The 23,434-nt window shown below is 33.7% G+C and overlaps 1 protein-coding gene across 2 annotated transcripts; it reads left to right on the top strand.

Annotated features, from left to right (window-relative positions):
• Window positions 1-1,872: 1,872 nt before the first annotated feature.
• Window positions 1,873-12,748, top strand: LOC114747226 (phytochrome-associated serine/threonine-protein phosphatase). Of its 2 annotated transcripts, none has more exons than XM_028935518.1 (10): window positions 1,873-2,072; window positions 2,781-2,927; window positions 3,007-3,074; window positions 4,226-4,283; window positions 8,170-8,280; window positions 8,428-8,478; window positions 9,017-9,160; window positions 9,492-9,587; window positions 9,677-9,748; window positions 12,387-12,748. In XM_028935518.1, exons 1-10 carry the CDS (start codon window positions 1,992-1,994, stop codon window positions 12,468-12,470), a joined length of 912 nt encoding a protein of 303 aa, XP_028791351.1. In that variant the 5' UTR covers window positions 1,873-1,991; the 3' UTR covers window positions 12,471-12,748. The 2 variants fall into 2 exon arrangements, with proteins under 2 accessions (XP_028791351.1, XP_028791350.1); XM_028935517.1 differs by lacking the exon at window positions 12,387-12,748 and adding an exon at window positions 10,616-11,745.
• Window positions 12,749-23,434: the final 10,686 nt, after the last annotated feature.

The raw sequence follows: 23,434 nt of genomic DNA, 5'->3' as shown, positions 1-23,434 counted from the left end.
TCTTTATTTTGAATTAAATGAATAGGTGAATTAAATCTGTGGAACGGATTTAATATAAACTGTATTTATTTAATTGATCTCTTATCAGATTACCCAATATATGATATTGTATTAATTTCAGAATTAATTTAGGATTAATTCTGAAATCCAATATCCTTCATAATATCGATAGCATCCTATATATTTGATATTTAGGAGCTAGGGTTTTAGGTGTGTGAGAGAGCAAAAGGTTTGCAGATAAGAAACAGCCAAAATAGAAACGGTGAGGACGGATTCTCGGAAAAGCCCTAGAAGGACAAGAGGCGCTAGCACGTCGTTCGTGATTGGAACGCTGTTCGTGTGGATACCGGTAGAGGAAGCCGATTTGAGTTGTGGACTTCTCACGAACAAAAGAAGAGCATAGGCATCCTGAACGTTGGAATCCCTGAGCCACCAACGATTCGAATACCGTAGGTAACACCTCTTACTATTTGACTTAAACACAATCGGTAGATCCGAGTAAGGGATTGGAAAATTTTAAAGTTATTTTCCGCTACGTGTCTTTCAATTCCTTACATGTGGGACACATAAGAGCCATAAATGAATAAAACTTAAGAATTATCATATAAAAGTACACAATTGACTCTTATACCCTTGATACACACTAACCTCTATCTTAACCCAAATTACAGAATTAAAAAGCACCAAAGCATAAGTTTGGACTAGGAATTAAAACATGAGACTTATCAGCAAGGCAGAAATGAAGTTGTTCATTCAGGGAGCACTATGTGCATAAGCGACCTTATGGCTAGAGTAAAAGTTATATGCATGTGTATGGCTAAAGCTCGCAGCAAGCTCATTGGAGGGAATATGGCAAGCCACCACAACCAAGAGAGACAAAGGAATTATTATAGCATAGCTGACACTCTAGTAGTAGAAGTTGATGGCTCTTTCTCCTACAGCCAACAAACAATTGCATTTGGTGGCATCTTGAAGCAAAATGATAACTACATAGTTGAAAATTTCATGTTCAGACATGAAGAAGGAGACTGCCTTGTTGTAGAATTATGGGGATGCTTAGTAGGTCTTAAAGGAGTGTGGGATCCGGGAGCAAGGAAAATTCTCCTAAGAAGTGACTCAGATGAGGCTGTTCAACTGATTTGTGATAACGTACGTTATACACTAAGTGATTGGAGAACCATCTCTAAGATCAAAAGAATGATTAAGTGGGACTGCAGGTAGACGTTTAGGTGATGGGCTTACCACCATTATAGTGGACACTCTTGCTAAAAGAGCCTTAAGAAATCCTATTAGATTGCAAACGCTTCAAGCTGATTCGTTGTTGATTTTCTTAGACCTAGAACCAAGAGACTAGGTGCATAGTGTTTTCTTTTCCTTTTCTCTTTCCAGCGTATCAAAAAAAAATTGAGTTGTAAGTTTTTTTTTTCCAGTGTATCAAAAGAAAATCATAAGTTGTAAGTGCAAAATTCAATTAAAAATTACTAAACTTTTATATCTTTTTTGATGGTTAAATTATCAAATGATTTTCTAAGATTATATAATTAGTAAGGTTTGCTAATATTTTTTGTGAGCTTTAAGGTATTACCAATATTAGGGAAACATGAAATCTGAATTTTTATTTTAATTAATTTCGTAAAATAAAAAAATTATTTAGAATTTTGACAACAAATTATAAATAATTAATAAATAATTAACATTAATCTAATTTTGACTAATAATAATGATAATGATTGTAACTTTTTTGCCAACAATAATGATTATACTTAATTAACATAAATTCGTGAGCCACTTGTAATTTTATTAGCTCAAATTCAAGAAATTCCAGATTCCAGATATTAAATTAAAATCCCCAATATTGTCAGATACGGGGATCTGTTTGTCGATTGAAATTCCTCGGCCCCTTTCGGATCTCTCCGCTTTCTCTATTGGTTTTGTAGCCCAAAGCAATTTCCACGCAGCGAGAGGTGCAGTGTTAAAGGCAGGTAAGAGAGATGGATTTGGACCAGTGGATCGCGAAGGTGAAGGAAGGGCAGCATCTGCTGGAAGACGAGCTTCAGCTTCTTTGCGAATATGTAAGCATTTCGCTTTTTCACTCTCTCTATGAATAGGGTTTGTACGGTTTACTCATGCATTCAATTGATTTCTTGCAAGGGGGCAGTGTTTTACAAGAAGTAGGGTATAAAGTTGTCTCATTCACTTTTGGGCTCAAAATTATCTGCCCTCAGTTCATTTATTTTCTACCATCACAGAATTATCATTCTTTCTCGCCTAGAATTATTGGCTTTGAGTTTTTATATTTCATGAAGAGTTGGAAGAATTTGCAAATCATCTGGTGCTTCATTGCGTTATATAGCTCAAGCACAGTGGTTGTAGTTGGTCTCTCTACCAGCTGTTTGTGGTTATTTTGGGTGTAGTGAGCCATGGTCAAGTTTGTTGGCGTAAAAGGGCGGTTATTCTGGTAAGCTACCAGCCTATATGTCTTGTTTCAAGGGTCTGTGTGGAATAAGACTCGAGCTGTTCGGAGGGTAGTAGGAAAATAACGATCTCTTGACCCGTTTGACTTGATATCTCTTGCTGGGGCATTTTCTTGTTTTGTGTTTTCTCTACAAGACTATACCTGCAATATTTCTGCAGTTCTGGTCTCAGGTTTGTTGTCTGTGCATCTTGAGATTTTTCTGTCTTGACTGGAGAAGTGCTTCCTTTTGTATTGTAACTTCTGAACAATTAAATATTCGATAAGCCATGATTGCCCCTACAGCTAGTGTTTCATGATATTTCAGGTAAAAGAGATTCTCATTGAGGAGTCGAATGTGCAGCCTGTGAATAGCCCGGTAACTGTTTGTGGTGACATTCATGGCCAATTTCATGATCTAATGAAACTTTTCCAGACAGGGGGTCATGTACCTGAGACAAATTATATCTTTATGGTATGTGCCATACTTCTGTCAAGAAACTGTACGGATGAAGGTAAGTTTTATACTTTATCTGATCCTAAATGTTTTGCAGGGAGACTTTGTTGATAGAGGGTACAATAGTCTGGAAGTGTTCACCATCCTTTTACTTCTTAAAGCTAGGTATGTAAATTTCTTGCACGTTCGCATCTGACTTGACTATTTTGGTGTTCAAATGAATTGTGTTATATGTACTAACACAAAATGTACTTGCATCATCATAATAGCTTGTATATATTTTTAGCATTTATCCTTGTAAACTTGTCGGTTGAGGTGTAAGATATCAATTTTTCTCTCATTCTTTATCCTTTCAATTGGGAACTTTCCTTTTTAGAGTGCTTGCCTGACATCGGATGATGGGTATGATTCATCAGAAGTTCATGATGTCAGTAGATCATTCAATGCAGCCTTAATATTATTTTCTCAGCATATTTGACATTGAACTATTCAGATTTTAAAATTCTGTTTTCATGCTGACAACACTGACATTTACTTGTAATAATAAGAACCTTACATGATATCTGAGATGGCGTTTTTCTTTGTAAACTCTTTAATTCAAAACGACTCTTCAATCTCCATAAATCCACAAAGGACTTTCCCTTGAAACACCATTTGCTGAAAGCCACAAGGAGACTGTTATGGTGCCTTCAAAGAGGACGTGGAGGAAGAAACTTGGTAAAAAATTCATCGCAATCCAATCTGAATGAGTACGCTATGCTCTTGATAGAAAACTGATCACATAAATCATCTTTCATTTTAAGGCCACTTAGCTTTTCTGTTGGTTGTAATATTTCATTAATCATGTTTGGATTGCAGATTTTAAAAGTCTTTTGACAATTAAATGTTCATGCAGATCCTTTCTGTATCCTACATTTAGTTGGAACATTTCTTTGATCCATTGGCTTGACTGGAAATGATGATCCTGTTGGGTGTGGAAATGAAAAAGAATGAAGAGGTGAATGGAAAATGATTTTTGCGCCCCTTAAAAAAAAAAAAAAATTTAAGACATAGATATTGTTGAGTGATAATAACAATTAACAATGATTAACAATGATTGCAAAAATTAAAGTTCCTCGTTCTCTGTGGAACTCTAATGGATTTCCTTTCCATTGACTATATCTAATTGGCTGACTCTCTGCTGTTGCTTTAGATTTCTTTATTATATCATCATCTTTTTTGTAGGTATTGTTATTTTGTATTATTTATGTACGTACTCAACTCAATTATTAATTAATTTATAGTTGTGCATCATTAATTTTTGTGTAATTTTATAGATACCCAGCTAATATTACCCTTTTACGAGGAAACCATGAAAGTAGGCAGCTAACCCAGGTATGTTTGAAAATCATCATGCACTGGTCTACTGCCTCTGCTATGTTAATTATGCTTGTCAGTTAATGATTGGGAGTGCGAACATCATTTTAGACCAGTATTTTAATATTAAGTAAATAGTCTTTCAGGGATTTGGGGTCTTGTCCATTATTGATTTTTGCACTATCCCATTCTAATATGTCATTGCAACTTTAGAACTGGTGCTAAACATTGTGTGCTTTAGAATTGTTGATTGTGACGTGGATATATGTGAGACTTTTTTGTATGCTTCCTTGTCAAATGGTGATTTTCTACATTTCTTGTATGTGCTTGAGTTAAAATTTGTTTTGAAGGCCAATTGGTGGCAAGGTTTAAGAGATAATTTGATTGAAGCTTTGGCAAGTTTCCATTGAAAATTTATCTGAACAAAATACCTAGCAGGAATCTGCTACCTCGGACATTTTTATTTTTCTTATTCTCTCTCTTTTTCCTTTTTGGTTGAAGCTACAGGGGAATGGACTGGTTCTTTTGGGCTGTAGTTTAGATGAAATAAAGTGTTATATTGAATCCTTCTCGTGTATATGCTATGTATTTATAGAAGAGTGTTTACAAGTGTATTTTGTTACAATAATAACTATGACCGTATAACTATCTAACTGACTTATCTAACCTTACACGCCCCATCAAGCTTAGTTTAAATTAAGGACAACATTTAGATTGAAGATAAGCAAACTGATTATAAGCAATAGGTTTTGTTGATGCAACTGCCTATTGATCTTTGGATGAGACATAAGCCACCAAAAGTTGCTTTTGTGGAATCTTCTGATGTACCACGTGAATATCTAATTTGACATGCTTTGTGTGAGCATGAAGAATCGAATTGCCACTAAACTCAAGTTGTCCTAATGAACCACGAATAGTGTACTTACTGGGATCGACCAAAGAGTTTGAATCTAGATCATTAGAGTACCATGCCAGTAGATTTGCATTACAGAAATATAGCCACCTGATGTAGACTGCCTATCATCCACATCACAACCCTAGTCAGCATCACTTCGTCTCCTAAACTCAATGTGGATGATTTCTTGAGACAAATTATATAGTTCAGGGAAAATTATACTTAGGTCCCAAGTAAGAGATTTTAATACTGTAAGCTCCGTTGACATGTTCAAATTAATCTTGAGTTCCAAGGGACCAGTGAGCGGTTGTGAATTGACTATCTTGCCCTCAACACCCTTCCTTAGTCAATGCCAACTCCTTTACTTGCCGATTGTGCCTATACAGATTGTTATTTCATGCTGCACCTTGACTTGTCAATTGGGCCACAATAAGTTGTTATTTGGAGCACTCTGACTTGTCAATTATGCCACAATAAGTTGTTAATGCAGGCCTTTTCACTTGACAATTCTGCAGCATGGAGCAACAATCTATATAGGCATAATTGATAAGTAAAGGAGTTTGAATTGACAAGGGAGGGTTCTCAGAGTGACAATGTATATATCAATTAATATCACTGAGGGTAAGGTGGTCAATTCATAATTTCAATTTATTAACCACAGTTTCCTTGGGACTTGAGATAAATTTATACATTTTAAGGGTCCTTGCAGTAATGAAATCTCACTTAGGAGCTGAGTGTGATGTTCCCTAGTTAAATATTCCCTGTAAAATATGTCAGCAACCTTTTGACTTCTGTGCAGTGGCTGTTTAAGGGTCTATGAATAAATTGATAGGCTTTGTTTATTGAAAAAGCCATGTCACGCCTGGTAATGTTGATGTACTGTAATGCAACAACAGTGGCATGATAAATTGAGGGTAATCCGTTACCTTTATTGCTTGAGTTAATTATTTTGAACCAGGAGCCATTTGAGTCTTTATATACTTTTCCTGTTCCATCTTTGCCGTTTTAGAAACTCCTATATGTATTTGGATTGAGACGAATGCAAGTTGTCATTAACAGTTTTCTTGGCCCAACTCCCGAGGAAATAATTCAGTTGACCTAAGTCCCTTAGTGTAAAAGCCTTATTTAGGTTAGATATTAGCTGTATAATACATGGTATGAATGACAACACCCCACCAAATAGGCATGCAAATCCCTCTGTCATGTATGCTAGGAGCCATAACATGGTGACCTAGTCCTGCTGCCCCCAATTTAGAATTTGTTTGCTGTAGTTTCTGCATGACTTGTCCTCTAGAGTTCAAAGCATGATTGCCCAGTAGAAAACAGGGCAACTTGGTGCCATTGATTGTGTTGCCAAGCATGTTGCTTCCAAACCAGAATGTTCCTTTCAACAATTTCACTAGTGCATGATTCAAGAATTCTTATGGAACAAGCGTCTGAGCTGAGAGCATTTCAGATTTGCTGTCTAAGAATTCATTTTCACTTGTCTCTACTACTTTGATACCATTGGCGGGAATTTGAGAAGAGATTAATTGTATTATTTGATATCTCCATTGTATAGGCTAGGGGTATTTATAGATGAGCATTTTCAAGAGTATTCTGTTACAACAACCAACTATAACAGTCTAACTGTAGCTGACTTAGCTACCCTTGCGTGGGATTAACTTACCGAGGAAATGAAAAGTTATATGCTGCACAGAAATATGTGAATTCTGAAAATTCTTGGCAAGTATTACATGCTTTCTTTGTTTGATTACCTGCAAAAGATTAGTAGCATCTATAGTGGTATTGGAGGGACTCGCTTCTCTTGCTTTTGGTGTTTTGGTGCTATGAAGTGTAACATGGATGTTCTTGGGGACTGTGCATGCAAAGAATCTGTGGTGCAATCTGATGAAACACAGATACCCAAATAATTTCTTCTCTTGGGATCTTGAACGATGGCTGTTCCATGATCTTTAAAGCATTTTTTGGGTTTTGACATGGAACATGGGGTTGGATGTGGGGACAATGTTGCTTTAGAAATGTCCAATTCTTACTTCCTTAATCCAGATTTCCATAGTCCAACCAATGCTGCTATGCATGTGGGAAAGCTAAGGATTTCTGTCACAGCTGTAGCTGAAATAAAGATTCACTGTGAGAAGACAGCGTGTTGTTCATGTAATGTGGATGACTTCTGGTGGATGCCAAGCAAATTAAACTGTGGTGATGCTGTAAAATGAAGTGGTGGGGAGTGGAGATCATGTAGAGATGAAGTTGGTGCGTTGGTGGTGGGCTTTGGTTGCCAATTGGTGAGATGCATCCCTTTTCATGGATGCGCTTTGGGGGATAAAATATGGCCTCCTTCTGGCTTGCTTGAAGGGCTTCTGAAGGGTGTAGGTTGGATTTGATTTGAGAAGTGTTGTGATGACCATTGGAAACGATCATTATGAGGCCTGCCATGATAACCAGCTGATAGACTGCATCCCGTCCCTTATTTGCTGAACTGGATTGTTACAGTTAGTCATGTTTTCTGAGAATCAAACTATAATGGGGACTCATTGGCAATTGTGGTTGTAATAAGAGCTAGGGTTGCAAATTTGGCAGCATATCCTCATGAGCTTTCTTATGTTTTACTATCTTATAATGGGGAGTCTCAGTACACTGGTCCTTTTTAACAAAATTATAAGGAAGAGCAAAATTATAAGAAAGATGTGAAATTTAGGACAATATCTCTAGTTTCTTTAAACTGTGATTTTATGATAAATGCTGAAATCGTATTCATGATGTGTCTTTATTTGTTGACTTGCATATTTGTTTATCGATCAAGTTGCACGCTGGTTGTGAAAAAATTGAGGATATTAATTATCTAATATTTAATTTTTTCAGATGTGATGAAATTTGAGCCGTGACTTTAGTCTTGCTTTTCTTCCTATCAAGTGATTAAGTGATAATTATTTAAAATTACGAATTTGAAATGTTAACTGTTGATTTATGTTTATTTTGTAATTTATTTTCTTTTTTTCCCCCCAGGTTTATGGGTTTTATGATGAATGCCAGAGAAAGTATGGAAATGCCAATGCCTGGCGGTATTGTACAGATGTTTTTGACTACCTAACGCTTTCAGCAATAATAGATGGAACTGTAAATCTCTTCTACTTGCTTCCTTTTTCCCTCTATCCCACTATATGTGCATGTCCGTGGGTGGGAACATTGTGCTTTGGACTTCAACTTCTGTTTGAATGATACTTGTGTGTTTAAACTAAATTTTGCTTGTTGTGCGTTATCCAGGTGCTCTGTGTTCATGGTGGTCTTTCTCCTGACATTCGAACGATTGATCAGGTTATCAGTTTTTAGCGCCCTTCTGATTTGTCTACTCGCAAATATAGGCCAATTTATGAATGTACTGTGGTTTTGTGTTTTATGTTTTCCCTGTTACACTAATCATGCCTGTGTGGAGTGCTAATTCGTATGGTGGGTTTGATTGTATTTATGTTAACCTAGGAAACTTTTAAGTCAATATTTTTCACAATTCTTTGCAGTTTTTATTCCTTTGTTACACATTTTTAGTTGCAATATGATATGGTGGCTTTTTTTTTTTTTTTAATTTTTTATTTCGGAGACTTCTATGTGGCACTTCTTTGGCTTGTTGCTTCCCTTGTGTTTACATTTTAAGTGTGCCAGTATGTTTGAAGCACTAAAAGCCAAGAAACTTTATTTCTAAGCTACCAAAACTAACAAGCATTAAATAGGCTATTTCACGGTTAACAAATTAGCTTATTGGTGGGATTATTACTGTTTATAATATTATTTATGTTACTTTGGAAAAATCGATATCAATGTTAAAAGTTAGTAATAAAACGTTTTTTCCCCATGGCAGATAAGGGTTATTGATCGAAATTGTGAAATTCCACATGAGGGACCCTTTTGTGATCTAATGTGGAGTGATCCTGAAGATATTGAGACATGGGCAGTCAGTCCCCGTGGTGCAGGTTGGCTTTTTGGATCCAGAGTCACTTCTGAGGTACTGTAATTTTAGGTTGTGAATTCTTTGTAGAATCATTTTTTTTTTAATATATACAAAAGAATTTATTCAGGTGAAAAACAATAAGTAAAGAAGGGATAGGAAGCCTTGCGAAAACAGAAGTGGAAAAAATTGCAGCTCGTTGACTCTGAACAGATTTTCAATCTCTTTGTCAATCACCAAGGGACGCCACCCCTTAAAAATCCATTTTGCTGAAACTCATAACGGAAGCATGAAAATAATGCTGTCCCAATTCAGATACCGTGGAAGGAACTTTAATTATGGAATTGACAATTTATGTAGTTTTACAAATGCTTCATTTCTGATGCAGTTTAATCACATAAATACTCTTGATCTTGTTTGTCGAGCTCATCAACTAGTGCAAGAAGGCCTTAAGTATATGTTTCAAGATAAAGGCCTTGTAACTGTAAGTGTAACATTTCTCTTATTTTCTTACATATTTCAGTATTTTTTGAAAATGAATAAATCAGTAAGTCCTTGCTTTTGACTTTTCAGGTATGGTCTGCACCTAATTATTGTTACCGGTGTGGAAATGTTGCTTCTATTTTGAGCTTCAATGAAAATATGGTCAGTCACCTATTGCTTGCGCTATATTAATATATTATATATGATTTTATGATGATCGTTGTAGCTGTTAAATTGGTGTTGTGATATCCATAAAGCTATTCTTTATGCCTGTTTCTCATTTTATATAAATATATTGATTCCTTTTTAAAAAGAACTTTTCTAGATGAATTTAGTGTAGTTCATTTTGGCATGACACCACCCCATTTTTATTAGGAGGGAGACAGATTATGGAAAATGAATTTTAATTAGTTTTAGTTGAATTGGACTTGTTTCATTGGACGTTTTCTGGACTTTTAAGGTCGCACATTGGTTATCTTTCAGTTTTTTGAGTTGGGAGGACCAACCCAATTGAGTACCTCGTATAGCATATTGTACTACGCAATTTGGGACTAAGCAGACATTATGGCCTTGGTATCCATCCATTATCCATTAATATTATGAAAATTAACTTTTGAAGCATAAAATTCAATGTAAAAGTAAGCTTTAAAGATAAAGGATGATAATACGAAAAATAAGGTTGAATTCTCCGCCATACCAGAAATGATATGCCTTTTCAAATTTCAGAAAGATATATTTATGCATTTATAACTGGAATCTCTGATTTTCCTTCTAGTGAATTTCAAACTGTTTATATTTCTTTGAAATTCTGTAATGTTGATGTATATCCTCTATACTTTAATTTGACCACTTTGACTTCTACTTTTTCTTTTGGGATTGTTTCATACCACGCTTTTATTGCAAAAGAAAAAATATGATTTTTTCCTGCCTACCAAACACAATTGTAGTCTGAAAATCACTTTTCATGGAAGCCCCTATGTCCCTTTTTGCTTCATTTACTAAGCATGTCCTAAATGAATTTCTTCTCAGGCAAAAGATCTATTTGAGAATCTCCTTGCACAAGCTCTCACTAAAAAGTTAAAGGAAAATACTTCTCAAAAATACAGTGGCCAGAACACACTGTGAGCTTGAGAAGCTCACCAAAAATTCTTCAAGCTTCTGATGAACTTTCCTTGGTTCCTACTTCAATCTTGCCATCGCTATCATTGTTGTTCACATTGTGCTTCTGTTGATGTTTTCAGTATGCTGGAAAGCCATTAAAATACCAATGCCATTGTCATGTGGCGATCGTATGGAAGAGTATCATTGAATTGTTTGGACATATTAAATATACATATCTCCTCATGCTAATAAGGAGTCCTTAACTATCAAACTTTCTCAACCATTTCCAAACTAACTCCTAATTCCCCACATAATGCCTAGTAGCAAAAGATGAAGAGATAATGACAAGGAGGAAGAACTACATGCCTAGCTGTTGCCTGGCAGTATATGAAGGATATTCAGTTAGGAGAAGGTTTATTAAGTCTATCCAGTAGTGTGTTGGCAGAGTCTCTTAGTCTTTTGAATACCAGAGGCTGCCTTTCGTGTTTAGCATTTCTCTTGTGCTTAGGTATTGCATTCGTTTCTCTCATTCCTTGGAATCCGAGTTGCAGATCCTTTTCTCTAAATAATGCAAGTCAACTTAGAGAGTCCCCCAGTTCTTTTTGTTTTTTTATTTTCATTCTGGTTAACTTAAATTTCCATTCCTCTTTTTGCTTAGATGGTAATGTTACCAAGGCAGCTGTCCTCGCTCTTACCAAGGCAGCTGTCCTCACTCACACCATGCAAACTACTGCATTTTGGATCTTGTCACTTTAGGCTGCCTTTTCCAATTGATAATTTTGGGTGAAAGATGTGAATTCTCGTGTTGAAATGGATTTATAGAATCTGATGGAACTTGATGCTATTCGAACGAAAGCAGACACAGTAGGAGCAATATGATGGAAATCTATACTCAATTTTGTCCTTTCATTCAACAGGAAATATCTCCTGCAATCAACATCCATAACAGAGTGAACAATATATCAGAAGCAAAAGAATAAAAAAATAAACCTATTCTGGCATTCGAGGCTCCCAAAATCCTTTGCCGGGTTCTCTGCACTTCCTTGCAACAACCCACCCATCAAATTCCCTGTTTTCTGTAGCCTTGTCTCTCATCAAGCTAACTGCCATTCCACCTCCACAGCTAGGTTATAATTTGGTACGTACAATGGAGTATAGTGAAAAGGATGCTTTCTTATATAAAAGATACTACTCTGGTCCTTAATATAGGATCTAATTAAGGAGTTAATATTGGTTTTATATATAAGACCTATTTCACTTATTTATTAATTTTTTTCCCAAATTAACCTTATTGATATTTTCCCAACAATAATCAAGTAGGAAAGGGAGAGAGGGAATTAAAGAAGATGCTTAGAGTGTTTTAGGGAAAAAACATATCATATTAATTAATTTAACTAACATCTTTGATATACTCAAATTAGTTAATTAGATCTTATATTAAAGACCGAAAGAATATAATTTTTGCCTATAAAAAATAAGACTCTTGTTGGATGAAATGCTCATCCAAGTATGATATGATATGATATGGGTGTGCTTAGTGTTAAATTATGTGCACCGTACACGCTATTGTTGCTTAAATCTAGCTTGTTAGGGAATCAGTGAATCGGGGTGTATTTACGTTATGTGATCATCTTCCCCAGTTTATTCTCCCTGTTGGAGCACGTTGTTGATAGATGCTTTACATTTTCACTGGCTACAGGAGAGAGAAGTTAAGTTTTTCACTGAAACTGAGGAGAACAACCAGATGAGGGGGCCCAGGACAGGTGTTCCATATTTCTTGTAACTTGATTGAGTTTTGATAAATCGTAAGAATTGTAAAAGTAAAATGGCTTTAATATTATAGTTGGACATTGATTGTTATGTAATGTTCGGATTTCGATCGCAGCACTAAAGGTGGATCTAATTACTGGCCACTTGATTCCCATTTTATTTTATTTTTTTTTCTATTTAAGAAAAATCCTTCAATGTACTGAAACGCCTAAATGGTAGTGCTCATTTTTACCCCCAAGGCTTACGTGTAACTGATGAAGATTGGCATTCTTCTGAATGCTTTACTTAGTAGTTAGTTGTTTGGTCATACTTTATTTCTCGTGTTGTGAATAACAGAGGCATTTTAACAATGCTGACAAGTCTGAACTTCAAGTCCTGGACGCTGTGTTTGTCACCCTTCTGCGCTTTTGTATCAGTAAAATTTCATGAAATTTGAGCAGGATTATATAAAAAATTTGTGAATGTCTTTAAATGTTCATAAAGTAATTTTAATTCTAATACAAGATCAAAATATTGACTAAATTTCGTTAGTAAGAGAATAGTGAAGAAAATAAAAATTTCATGCTGGGGACTAATTGAATAAATTAAAATTTAGTCTATTACTGAAGAGGGTAGAAGGAGGCTATGAAAATTGCTCAGTATCTTGAGAATCATAATACCTTAAATCAGATTCCCTGGAAATTATATGGAATGGATTATGGCAATTCAAATGCAATATTTTTTTTATCATATGGATTCCATGATATATTTATTTACAAGTCATTTTAAAATGTTTTAATAATTTTTTAAACTTTATTCTTATTATATCTCATGAGAATGACTAATGTAATAATAAATAAAGAGTAGAATTGTATATTCATATAAAAAAATTTAATGTGACTTAAAAATAGGACTAGAAGAGTGTATGTTTTTATATACATAAATATATAATATATCTCATCATATCCTATCATGATTAGCTTGTAGGACGCACACGTACCATATCCCCAGCGCAAACACAGTACACAATAACCAAATTAAAAGTATAAATTCCGTATAGATACAAAGAAGTGGTTGAACTACTTAAAGCTAAGGATTCGAGTGTGTTTTCTTGAATCAGCAAGTTTGTATTCGTCAATTCTGAAAATTAGCACGGACACACGCATGCACGGGAAGGAAAAAAATGTAGAGCATGGAGTGTGAATATTGCTTGAGCATAAAAATAAAATACCTAAAAGACAAAGAACTATATGATATTATATGAGAAAAGAGACGTCAGGATCTGCAATTCATTTGTGACGACATTCATGATAAGATATGAAACTTATAATTATTCATTTTATATGATATGGTAATTTTTTAAGTGGTCTTTTGCCCACTAATGATTGTGGAAACCTAATAACATTATTGGCTTCTTCTAATAAAGCTTTTGCCAAAATCATTTGTAATGGGAGCTTTGTCCAAAATAAGTTCTACATGTTTTTGCCAAGGATAGTGTTAGAACAGACCACTTATTGAGATCCATCTATTTTTCCTGTTGCTTCATTGCTTGAATAGGAATTAGTTATTTTTCCAATTTTTAAAACTTAATATATCACGAATATAGGTATAAATACCATTAAAAATGCATATTAAGTTTAATTTTAACCTCGTTCGTTTTCCCCTTAATATAATATAATTATCATTTAATTTTGAGTCAATGATAAATATCAATTCACAAAAGGTTATGGTGTATGTTTACCCCTAAAGTTTTGTTTTTTCCCAGAACACCCTGGTTACTCTGAAGTCAAGGGTGGTGCAATATCTCCACTTCACACACTAGTTACGTTGTAAGTTTCTAAATGAAGACATGTAAGGTTTAGAGGAATATTTATAATTCACCACACGTTTGCTTATAAACCACGTATATACTAATTTTAGTTGTAAATCTCAAAAGCTGAGTTATATATTATGTGTGAAGATTTGTAAAAACTTATGACATTTACGTTATTAAAATATAATAATTTTAATTATTTATTGGCCTCGTCGATAACAATGGGAATCCAATAATCACCCAATAATTGATCAAAGTGGTTGTCAAAATGATATTTTTGTCTTTTACATAGATAAAAAATGACATTACTGCTTTGGTGTTTATTTATAATTTTTGAGGTATTTATTTATCATTTTTGGGATATTATCTGTACTTTCCTAATTGTTAAAAAATATCTTTTTAAAAATTTTATTGGCTAAAAAAAATCTAAATTTGGTGAGCGCAACTATCTTCCACGGGTGTAACTTGTCTTTAGTTGTGCACAACTTATCTTCAATTATGTGTAATAGTTGTCAAAACAGAAGTCATTTGCACATGGCTGAAGAGAAGTTGCACACGCTGAAGATAGTTGCACCTATTCAAATTTATGTCTTTTTAGTCAATAAAATTTTCAAACAGGTATTTTTTTACCAAAATTTTCCTTAATTTTCTTACTGGAGACTTTTTGTAATTTTCTGGAGCCTCGTCCGTAATTTTCCTCGACCAAAAGTGTTAACGTGCTGGTCTATTATTGGAGAGACAATATTGAACCCTTTTTAATATCTAAGGGGCAACGTTCCATCTTTCAACTAGAAAATGAAGCTTGGGGATCTACACTGTAAAAGCAATTAAACCAAACAATTTTGGGCAAGGGGCGAAGAAAGAAGATATGATGAATTCTCACCTCTTGATGACCGGGGGGAAAAAATAAAAGAAGGAAAAACACAACCCAGTAAAATTAAGATATGCATTTTCAGAATAATCCGCGATGGCAAGATATAATGTATAATAGTTTCCAAATGAATAAGAGAAATTTAAAAGGTAGAGATATAGATGACAAGAGTTTTCAAAGAGAGTCATGAACCCTATACATCTGTCGCTTGAGACACAATTAGTAGCCATCTTTTAACATATGCAGGCTTGTTGCCATTCTAGTATAATAGATTAGGGAAATTAGCAAACGAAAGAGGAATATTGAAAATCATCCTAGCTATACGAGAGGAGTAAAGAAAACACACCAATGCGAGATTCCAACAAAATGATTTCCAACCAAAAGGGTATATTCTACATGAGTTTTAACAGCAATAATAGGCTTGACAACACCAGCCATCACCAAAAGTAGTTGACACTTATAGTCCCATTTAGTACGAAACATTAAAAATGAAAAGTAAATATTATGATTGAGATTGAAAAAAATTTGTTAAAAGAGTATTTAGCATGAAGTATTGCTTGTTATTTGTAATTGAACAAACCCATATATATGGAATTAGAGAATACCATAGATAGATTTGGTATTCCCCAATCTGACCTATATGAGATTGTCTAATCCCATTTAACGAGAAATTACTCATACTAAACACTCTTTAATGGTTTTTCTCAATCCTAATATCAATCCTTATTCTTTAGTCTCAATGTTTCTTACTGAGACCTTAAGTGAAACATTGAAAATTAAAACCTAATACATCGTACCTTAAGATGCGTGTGTTGATTTTTTTCTTTTCTGAAAAAAAAGTGTGCATGCATACTTATCTTATGACTAAGTGTACAACCGTTTCAGGCATCTAGCTAGGGAGACAGATGACCAATAATTCGTAGCTTCAAAATAGAAAAGAAAGAAAGAAAAAGAGAATGTGTGCGTGCCAATTGTACGCTGTTGTTATGTAGTGACTGTTTAACCATATTTTTTGCATATCTAGATGAGGAGTGAGACAAGCAATTCGAAACATTTTTCAAATTTTAAAATTAATAAAATGAAACTTTTAGGAAGTAATGATAGCTCAATTATTAACAAGTCCAATGCCTTTTAGGCTCTAATAGTTTTATAATTTATAGTAACATGTTTGTGACTATGCCCATTACATAGAATATTCTTACACAATTTTCAACAATATCTTCCATGGTTGGTCTGTGCACGTCCATGAGCATTAATTATTATGCTAGGGTTTCCGTCGTATCTCCTGGTTCTCACAGGATCTAATACTTCGTCGTTTATTACTCATATTTTATTCAGATTTTATTTCATATTTAATTGAATTGATTGAACCATCCTTCCTTTGGTCCTTTTCAAAACAGACATAAAGGTGAAATTTTGTTCCATTTTATAAGACACCATATATATAATAACATGCTTTTTTTTTGCCAACTATATATAGCATGTTATATTTTCTGTAGTTAATATTATTTCATTTTATTGGAGACACTGGTGAGAAAGGTAAATAAAACTGCATGGAGTCATATAAAAAGGGTAAAAAGAAAAAAAAGCAGAATCTTTTTGCTAAAATTTCTTAGAAATTTTAGGTTGTTGATAAAATACAATAGTGTTACGCAATCCATGCAATCGAATCTATTTAGTGAAATGAAACTTGTATTTGGTTTAACAATATTCATCTTGTTTTCGGTCATGCAATTGATTCAAACTTAAATGTTATTGAAACTCAGATGAGTAGCTGTTCTTTCTAAAATTTAAACAAAACTTATTGGGTTGTTTGCATTCACGCAAATATCATCCATAAATTCAAATATTTCAAGAGCAGAATTATTTGTCAAAAGCCAATATTGGATGTGTTCCATCAAAACTAAAGTCAAGTAATATTAATCATCATCTCATTTTTAATCATTTAACATAAGATGCATATTTATTTATTTTTTCATCCATTCCAAACATTTATAATTCATATTTCGTCATTATTTTTTGCCGACCATATTTCATCACTATACTCATGTTTCTAATAGCATTATTATGATTATTTTTCCAACCAATTTCAGTATGTACGTTTTAGTTTTTTCTTTGAACAAATATGTACATTTTTGTTAATGTTGATGATCTCAATTGCAGGAGCCACTGAGCCAGCATATATGTTTCTTCGTTGATTTATTTATTCATGATTGATTAGTGCTAACCCATTAGTTCACCATTATTTCACATCTATATCTAGATCTATATCTCGCCTAGTCAACATGATAGAATAGAATAATTTGTAATTTTAAACTAACAATAGCCTTTATTAAAGCAGAAACGCTGATTGAACCACAATGTTTTTTTAAACATGTATGATTGCATTGTTAACACATCAGCTGGAAGTGTAATTCGTGAACCAAAAGGAGCATAACTTTTTCCGATTAATATATAAATTCTTTTTTCGTTTATGCAGAATAAGTTTCTTTAAACCCTAACTTTGAACTGTCATAATATGGATATAAATGCTGTCTTTTCCTAATTACAGAATATGACTCAGAATAGAAGACCATTATGCGATTCAATCAGACTAGTAACTGTGGATGCCTGATGATAATCTGGAGAAGCATTATTATGTTTTTACGAGATGATTGTTGTTTGTTTTGAAAGCTCCTCAGACCGTCTCCACGATAACTACCAAATAATTATTAATGAAAGAAAAAACTTATGCCAAGTTACTTATATCTATTATATTAAGTTCTCCAATCAGGCATAGCCACGTGTCATTTTTTTTGTTTCATGTGAATTTATAATTAAATGCTAATATTTTAAAAATAGGACACATGATCATGTGTAATTGGATAACTTGACATAATGGATATAAGTAACTTGATATAAATATTGTCCATGTCTCCCACTTTCCAATAATTATTAACTAGCTTTATGGCATAAATGAAGCTTTTTAGGACGTACCTTGAATTTGTTTGTGCAATTGCATTGTGCACACAAAACTGGAGCACCAATCTGGATTGCGATCAGGCAACACAGCAAATGCACCACACTGTTTGAAAACTGATTCCTCATACTCCTCATATCCCATTATTTAGTTTGACGCTTATTGGTGTATTAAGAAAAATAATTTTTTATTTAAATAATAAATAAAAACTCCTGATTGATTTATACAAATGGGCTTAGGTTATAATCCACCAAGGAAGATTAGGGATAAACAGATATCCCCTATTCACACTTGATGGATTAGATATTAGAGGTCTAATCTCCATTCCTTCTTTCATATGAGGTCCTTCGCTGCTTGGGCATGACATTTTCATTTGGATGTTTGTACTAGAAGTCCCTTTCACTGGGATTAGTATAAGATTACCATCTAGTGAAACTTGATATCAACATTGTGTTTCACATGGCTTAGATTTACCTATATACACTTTTCTCATGTCAATTTAATCCATCTCAATTTAGTATAAAACTTAGATTGTCTTTCTCATATACATAATATCCATACTTATGAAATAAATAAAATAATACAACAAGGGACTAGTCCTAAACACTAGCACAGGTATGTATATTTTAAGTAATCTTCCTCTCACCTTTAGAGATGAATTAGCCATTCTAAAAAATACCTTTAAATTGCATCTATCATGACCATTGTTTATATGCTAAAGTAGTAGACATTGAAGCATCTCTCCATGACATTTGTGAAATCAAAGAACATCACTAGAAGGATACCTTTATAGGCCTCACATAGCAATTCAGCAAAGATCTATTCACTTGCTTTGTACTTGTCGTTCTTTAGCACATGTTGTATTATGAATAACAAGCTATAGTGTTACTCTTATATCATCACATGTTTTGATTTCATCATTAACACCGTACAAAATTAAAACTAGACATACAGTATTTAAACTCATTCTTCTACTCTAATCATCACATGACATCAATTTAAAGGATTTGTTATCTGGCTATAAGAATAATGGATATGGGTATCTATGATTCATATTCATACTTATGTGTATATATTGACTTACTCCACTGTTATGTCGAATTATTCTTCTTCCATCCACTAAAATCACATGCTAAGCCACTTTTCCTCCTTAATGCATGTTGACTTTGGTGAATACCTTATTGTTTTATCCACTTATGATTAAATCTAATTTAATTTACTTGGCAAAAAATCCCTTACTTTGCCACATGACACTGTATATTGAAGTGCTTACTTAATTAAATTCCTCTGTGGATAATCTTTTATCCTTCTTTAAATTTTTTTAATTATTTGTCCCCTTTTCCTTATCTAATTTTGTGCAAATACCACCATATTTTCATTATCCATTTAATTTTCCCAAATTCCACATCTTCATCTTCATCCTCATCCTCTACCTTAACCCTAGTTCACCTTGGCCTCTATGAACATGTCTCATCTTCTTTTATCACCTTCTCCTTTCTTCATCCATTCATCCCCAGTTCCCATGATTATTCAAATTCAAAACATTCCCACCATTATTCAAATTCAAAACATTATCTTTCTATCTACTACTATTGGAGTGCCAAGCTATAACATTTATCTCCAAGGAAGATCATGCCACTTATGATATTCAAGATAATTATTCTATCTTTTGGAAGCAAGATATGATAAATCAATTCCTCTCCTCTAAAAGTAAGAGATCAAATAGGATTTTAGAATGATTGAACTTGTAGGGCATAAGATCTGACTAAAATCCTTTACCAACATGTAATATGTGCTGTGCGCCATGTAATGATTGAACCTACAACCCACACATCTCATTACTACAACAAGGACACCTACTTTGCTAACTATAAGACTCAGTTACAACCAACAAAAAACTTACTTTCCAAGCAACCATCTCCTGTCATCATCTTACCTAGTAGACTAAGGAGGAAAAAAGACTCAGAATTGAGGAAGCAAACAGAAGAAAGATGAAGGGAAAAGCTATCTAGATAAGAGAGGGAGGTGAAAATGATGACTCATCTCAACCTCAAAAATTAAGCAAACGAGAAAAGAAAATGAAATATAGTTTCTACAGGCAAGACGGTCACTATAGAACAACACATAAGGAGGTAATTTATAACTTCAACTATTTTATTGTTAGGATTTTTTAATTATGATTCCTAATTGAGTTTGTATTTCTTACTTCAAATATGTTCATCAACCACTCCTTGGCCTTCGAGGAAGAAGAGCAAGCAACAAGATAAGTCTCAGTAACAAAATGTCTCTCAATTACAATCACAATAACAATCAATCACACAATGTGACCCAACCTTTGCCACAAACACCTCATCTTTCCCAATCTAGCCCTCCTCAAACACTACCATTACACCCTCTCAACAAAGGAAAAAATGCTTCCCAACCTCAACCTAGGGAAAAAGACCTGTCTACAAATTAAGAAGTGTGAGTGTTATGGGACTAAGAATTGATGAACAAATAAGGAAAACTGTGTTAAATATGAGTGTACTACCAAGAACTATGATATAAAGTTCTTAGTCTTACTTTACAGTGTTATTAAGTTAAATTTATGTTGGTGCATTTAGGAATAAGGTCAAAGGTTGTTTTTGACCAGGACAATACATAGAAGTACATGGTATGCTATTCTAACCCCTAGACCAAATTCTCAATATCCAATAAGAAAGAACTAAGGCAATCAAGGCCTACAAGTTCTACTACTACAGAGGGTTCAAGGAAGATTTGATTGATAAGATAAGGGAATAGGGTTACTGAGCCTTTTGGACTTCCATTCAAGCCCCTAGGTCTTTAATGGAAAGGCAGTTCTAATATAACTACTTCATAACTCCTTGTATAGTGACAAAGCATGGTTTCTAAGACTCGAACCAATTCAAAGAAGTGTAATATATTAGTTAAGGATATATTATTTTTGTTGTCTTTTGTTGTGCTAATTATGAAGATTATATGTTGATCTTTTGTAAATCAAATGTTGATGGACCCTAAATTGAGAATTTGGGAGGTTTACGATGGTTAATAATAATATGATAATTCAAAATAAGTTTTGATGATTGAGTTATGTTAATGGGAGTTAGAATTGATGTTTAATTGGTTTAGAATATTAATTTAACTTGATTTTCAGATTTGGCTATTTTTAATGATGAACCCTAGACTGAGAACTTGGGGCTTTTGATCTATTGGTATTATTGGGAGGCAATTAAGGATTTTTAAAATTTTTTTGACTTATTAGGGTAGTGTTTTGAGTGTTAGAGTGGTTAAGTTGAAGTTGAGATGAGATTTGGGTTAAGCTAAGGATTTAAATCCCCAATTGTTGTTGTTGACCACTTAGCTGTTAGCTAATATGTGGCGATTGTGTGATTGTGTATATTATTTGTATTTGGTGTTATTGTTCATGTTGCAACTTAATTTGTGATAATTGATCTTTGCTTAGGCAAGAGGTTACTGCTTTTCACTCATTATATATGCCAATATGTTGTTTGTGAATAGTTTTGTTACTTTAGAACTATGATAGGTATTTTGATGTATACTTGGAGTTATGTTGATATAATGATTAAATAAGTCTTATGGGACTGAGTTTTTCAAAAGGCAATCCTCAAAATTTATGATATTATGTTATCATTATGGGTTTTGACTTGGAAATAGATTATGTGATTTTTGGAACTGACCACTTGTTGAATTCTTAAACATGATGTATATGATAGGAATTGGTGAGTGATCTGTGTATGTAACCTTTATGTGATGAGTGCCTCTGTTATACATGATGGTTGTCATAGTAAGGAAACGACCTCTTATCTTCTAGAGTGAGGGAGAGACCCTAGTATTCCTTTATGCCCTTTATAGTGAGGGGCCAAACTATTAGCACTTTTTCCTAGATTAAGGGATTTTCCTTCTAGGCTTTACTTCCCTAGTAGCAAGGAAATATGGTCATTGGGATTGCATCCACATAATGACATTAGACTATGTTTTAAGAGACCTGAGAATTGAGCCTTAAGCTTTCAGAACTATTGTTATATGAGATATGTGTATATATTTATTCTGTTATAACTATCCCACTTAGCATCTTATGAACATGTATTAGTATGTATGATGAGTTGGACTGTTGGCTATTGAGACTTATGTCTTACCTCATGGTTATTAATGTTTTCAGGTGAAATTTCAAGGGTTACACTGTCAGGGAAGAATTCAAAGGCCTAAGCTCCTATAGCTTCTTGCATTACCTCTGTCTCTCTTTTGTATGCACTGATGAGATGTATATTGCCACATAGGGTCTCCTTCTTTTTCATACTCTTTATCGATTAGTGTTATTTTTATTAATATTATAATGTGAATTTTTAAATTGTGGATGAAGTGTTAGTAGTAGGCCAGAGGCTTAAGTTTATGCATATGACTTATTTGTGGACCCGTACTAATTATTTTGATATATTATGAGCATGATTTAGTAACATGGTTACGATTACTATTACTGGATTTGATGCTTAGAAGCTCATCTTGAGATATTTAGAAATGTGCTAATTATGGTAAACAAGGGGGCTTTTTTCCTATTACCATGTTAGTGGAGCTAAACCCTTTCTAACATGGTTTTGCATATACCAATGATGTGAAATTTTTGTGTTCGTGTATGCTTTTAAAAGCAAATTTATTCCTTCTTCTAAATATTAGTTTGTATGAATATTAACAGGAATGTTAAATATCCATGATAGACCTTCTAAGTCATTGATCATTTCTTTTCTATTATGAATTTCCTTTGAAATGAGTAGAACCTTTTCTACTATGGTAGCTACTTTAATCGTTTCACTTTTTCTACCATAGTAATGATTAAAAGAGCTTTGAAGTGAGATAATCATTGATTTTAGGAGGTGGACTTTACATAGATCATGACATATAGCTTAAAGGACTCTTTCTCATATTTGTCTAACACATTCATACATTCCTACACACAATTTTCTTCACGTTCTCAATCTAAGGTTCTAATTAGAAGTATCAATATTGTTTCTTGGCTATTTTGGCTCCAAGATCATCAAGGACAATATTATATACTCACTTTTCATATATAACAAAGGAGGTAAGTTATAAATCACTAGGAGAACTATTCATGCACTACATGTGCTATTGAGATTACCATAAGAGTTGATTCCATTCATACAAAGGTCAGCTTAAAGGTTTCTTGAATTCTTGACTTGTTGCCAAATTCAAGGAACCTTTGGGTCTATATCTTCAATTAAGGCAAGTCAACTAGGTGTCAAAGTTTATCATCACTTATTTTCTTATCGAAACACCATATTAATTTTTGTTTAATTCTATAGCATTAGAAAAAAAAAATTT

The sequence above is a fragment of the Neltuma alba genome, unplaced genomic scaffold, assembly GCF_004799145.2.
Source record: "Neltuma alba isolate B1F8T4 unplaced genomic scaffold, ASM479914v2 tig00005267_pilon, whole genome shotgun sequence".
NCBI lineage: Eukaryota > Viridiplantae > Streptophyta > Magnoliopsida > Fabales > Fabaceae > Neltuma > Neltuma alba.
This window is presented reverse-complemented; position numbering and strand designations above follow the sequence as displayed.

What these genes read in the sequence shown, in the direction of transcription:
- LOC114747226 (XM_028935517.1), top strand. Translation starts at nt 1,992, where the DNA reads ATGGATTTGGACCAGTGGATCGCGAAGGTGAAGGAAGGGCAGCATCTG. An exon ending in CTTTTACTTCTTAAAGCTAG is followed by an intron (nt 3,075 to 4,225) that starts GTATGTAAATTT and finishes GTAATTTTATAG; the next exon opens with ATACCCAGCTAATATTACCC. An exon ending in ACATTCGAACGATTGATCAG is followed by an intron (nt 8,479 to 9,016) that starts GTTATCAGTTTT and finishes TCCCCATGGCAG; the next exon opens with ATAAGGGTTATTGATCGAAA.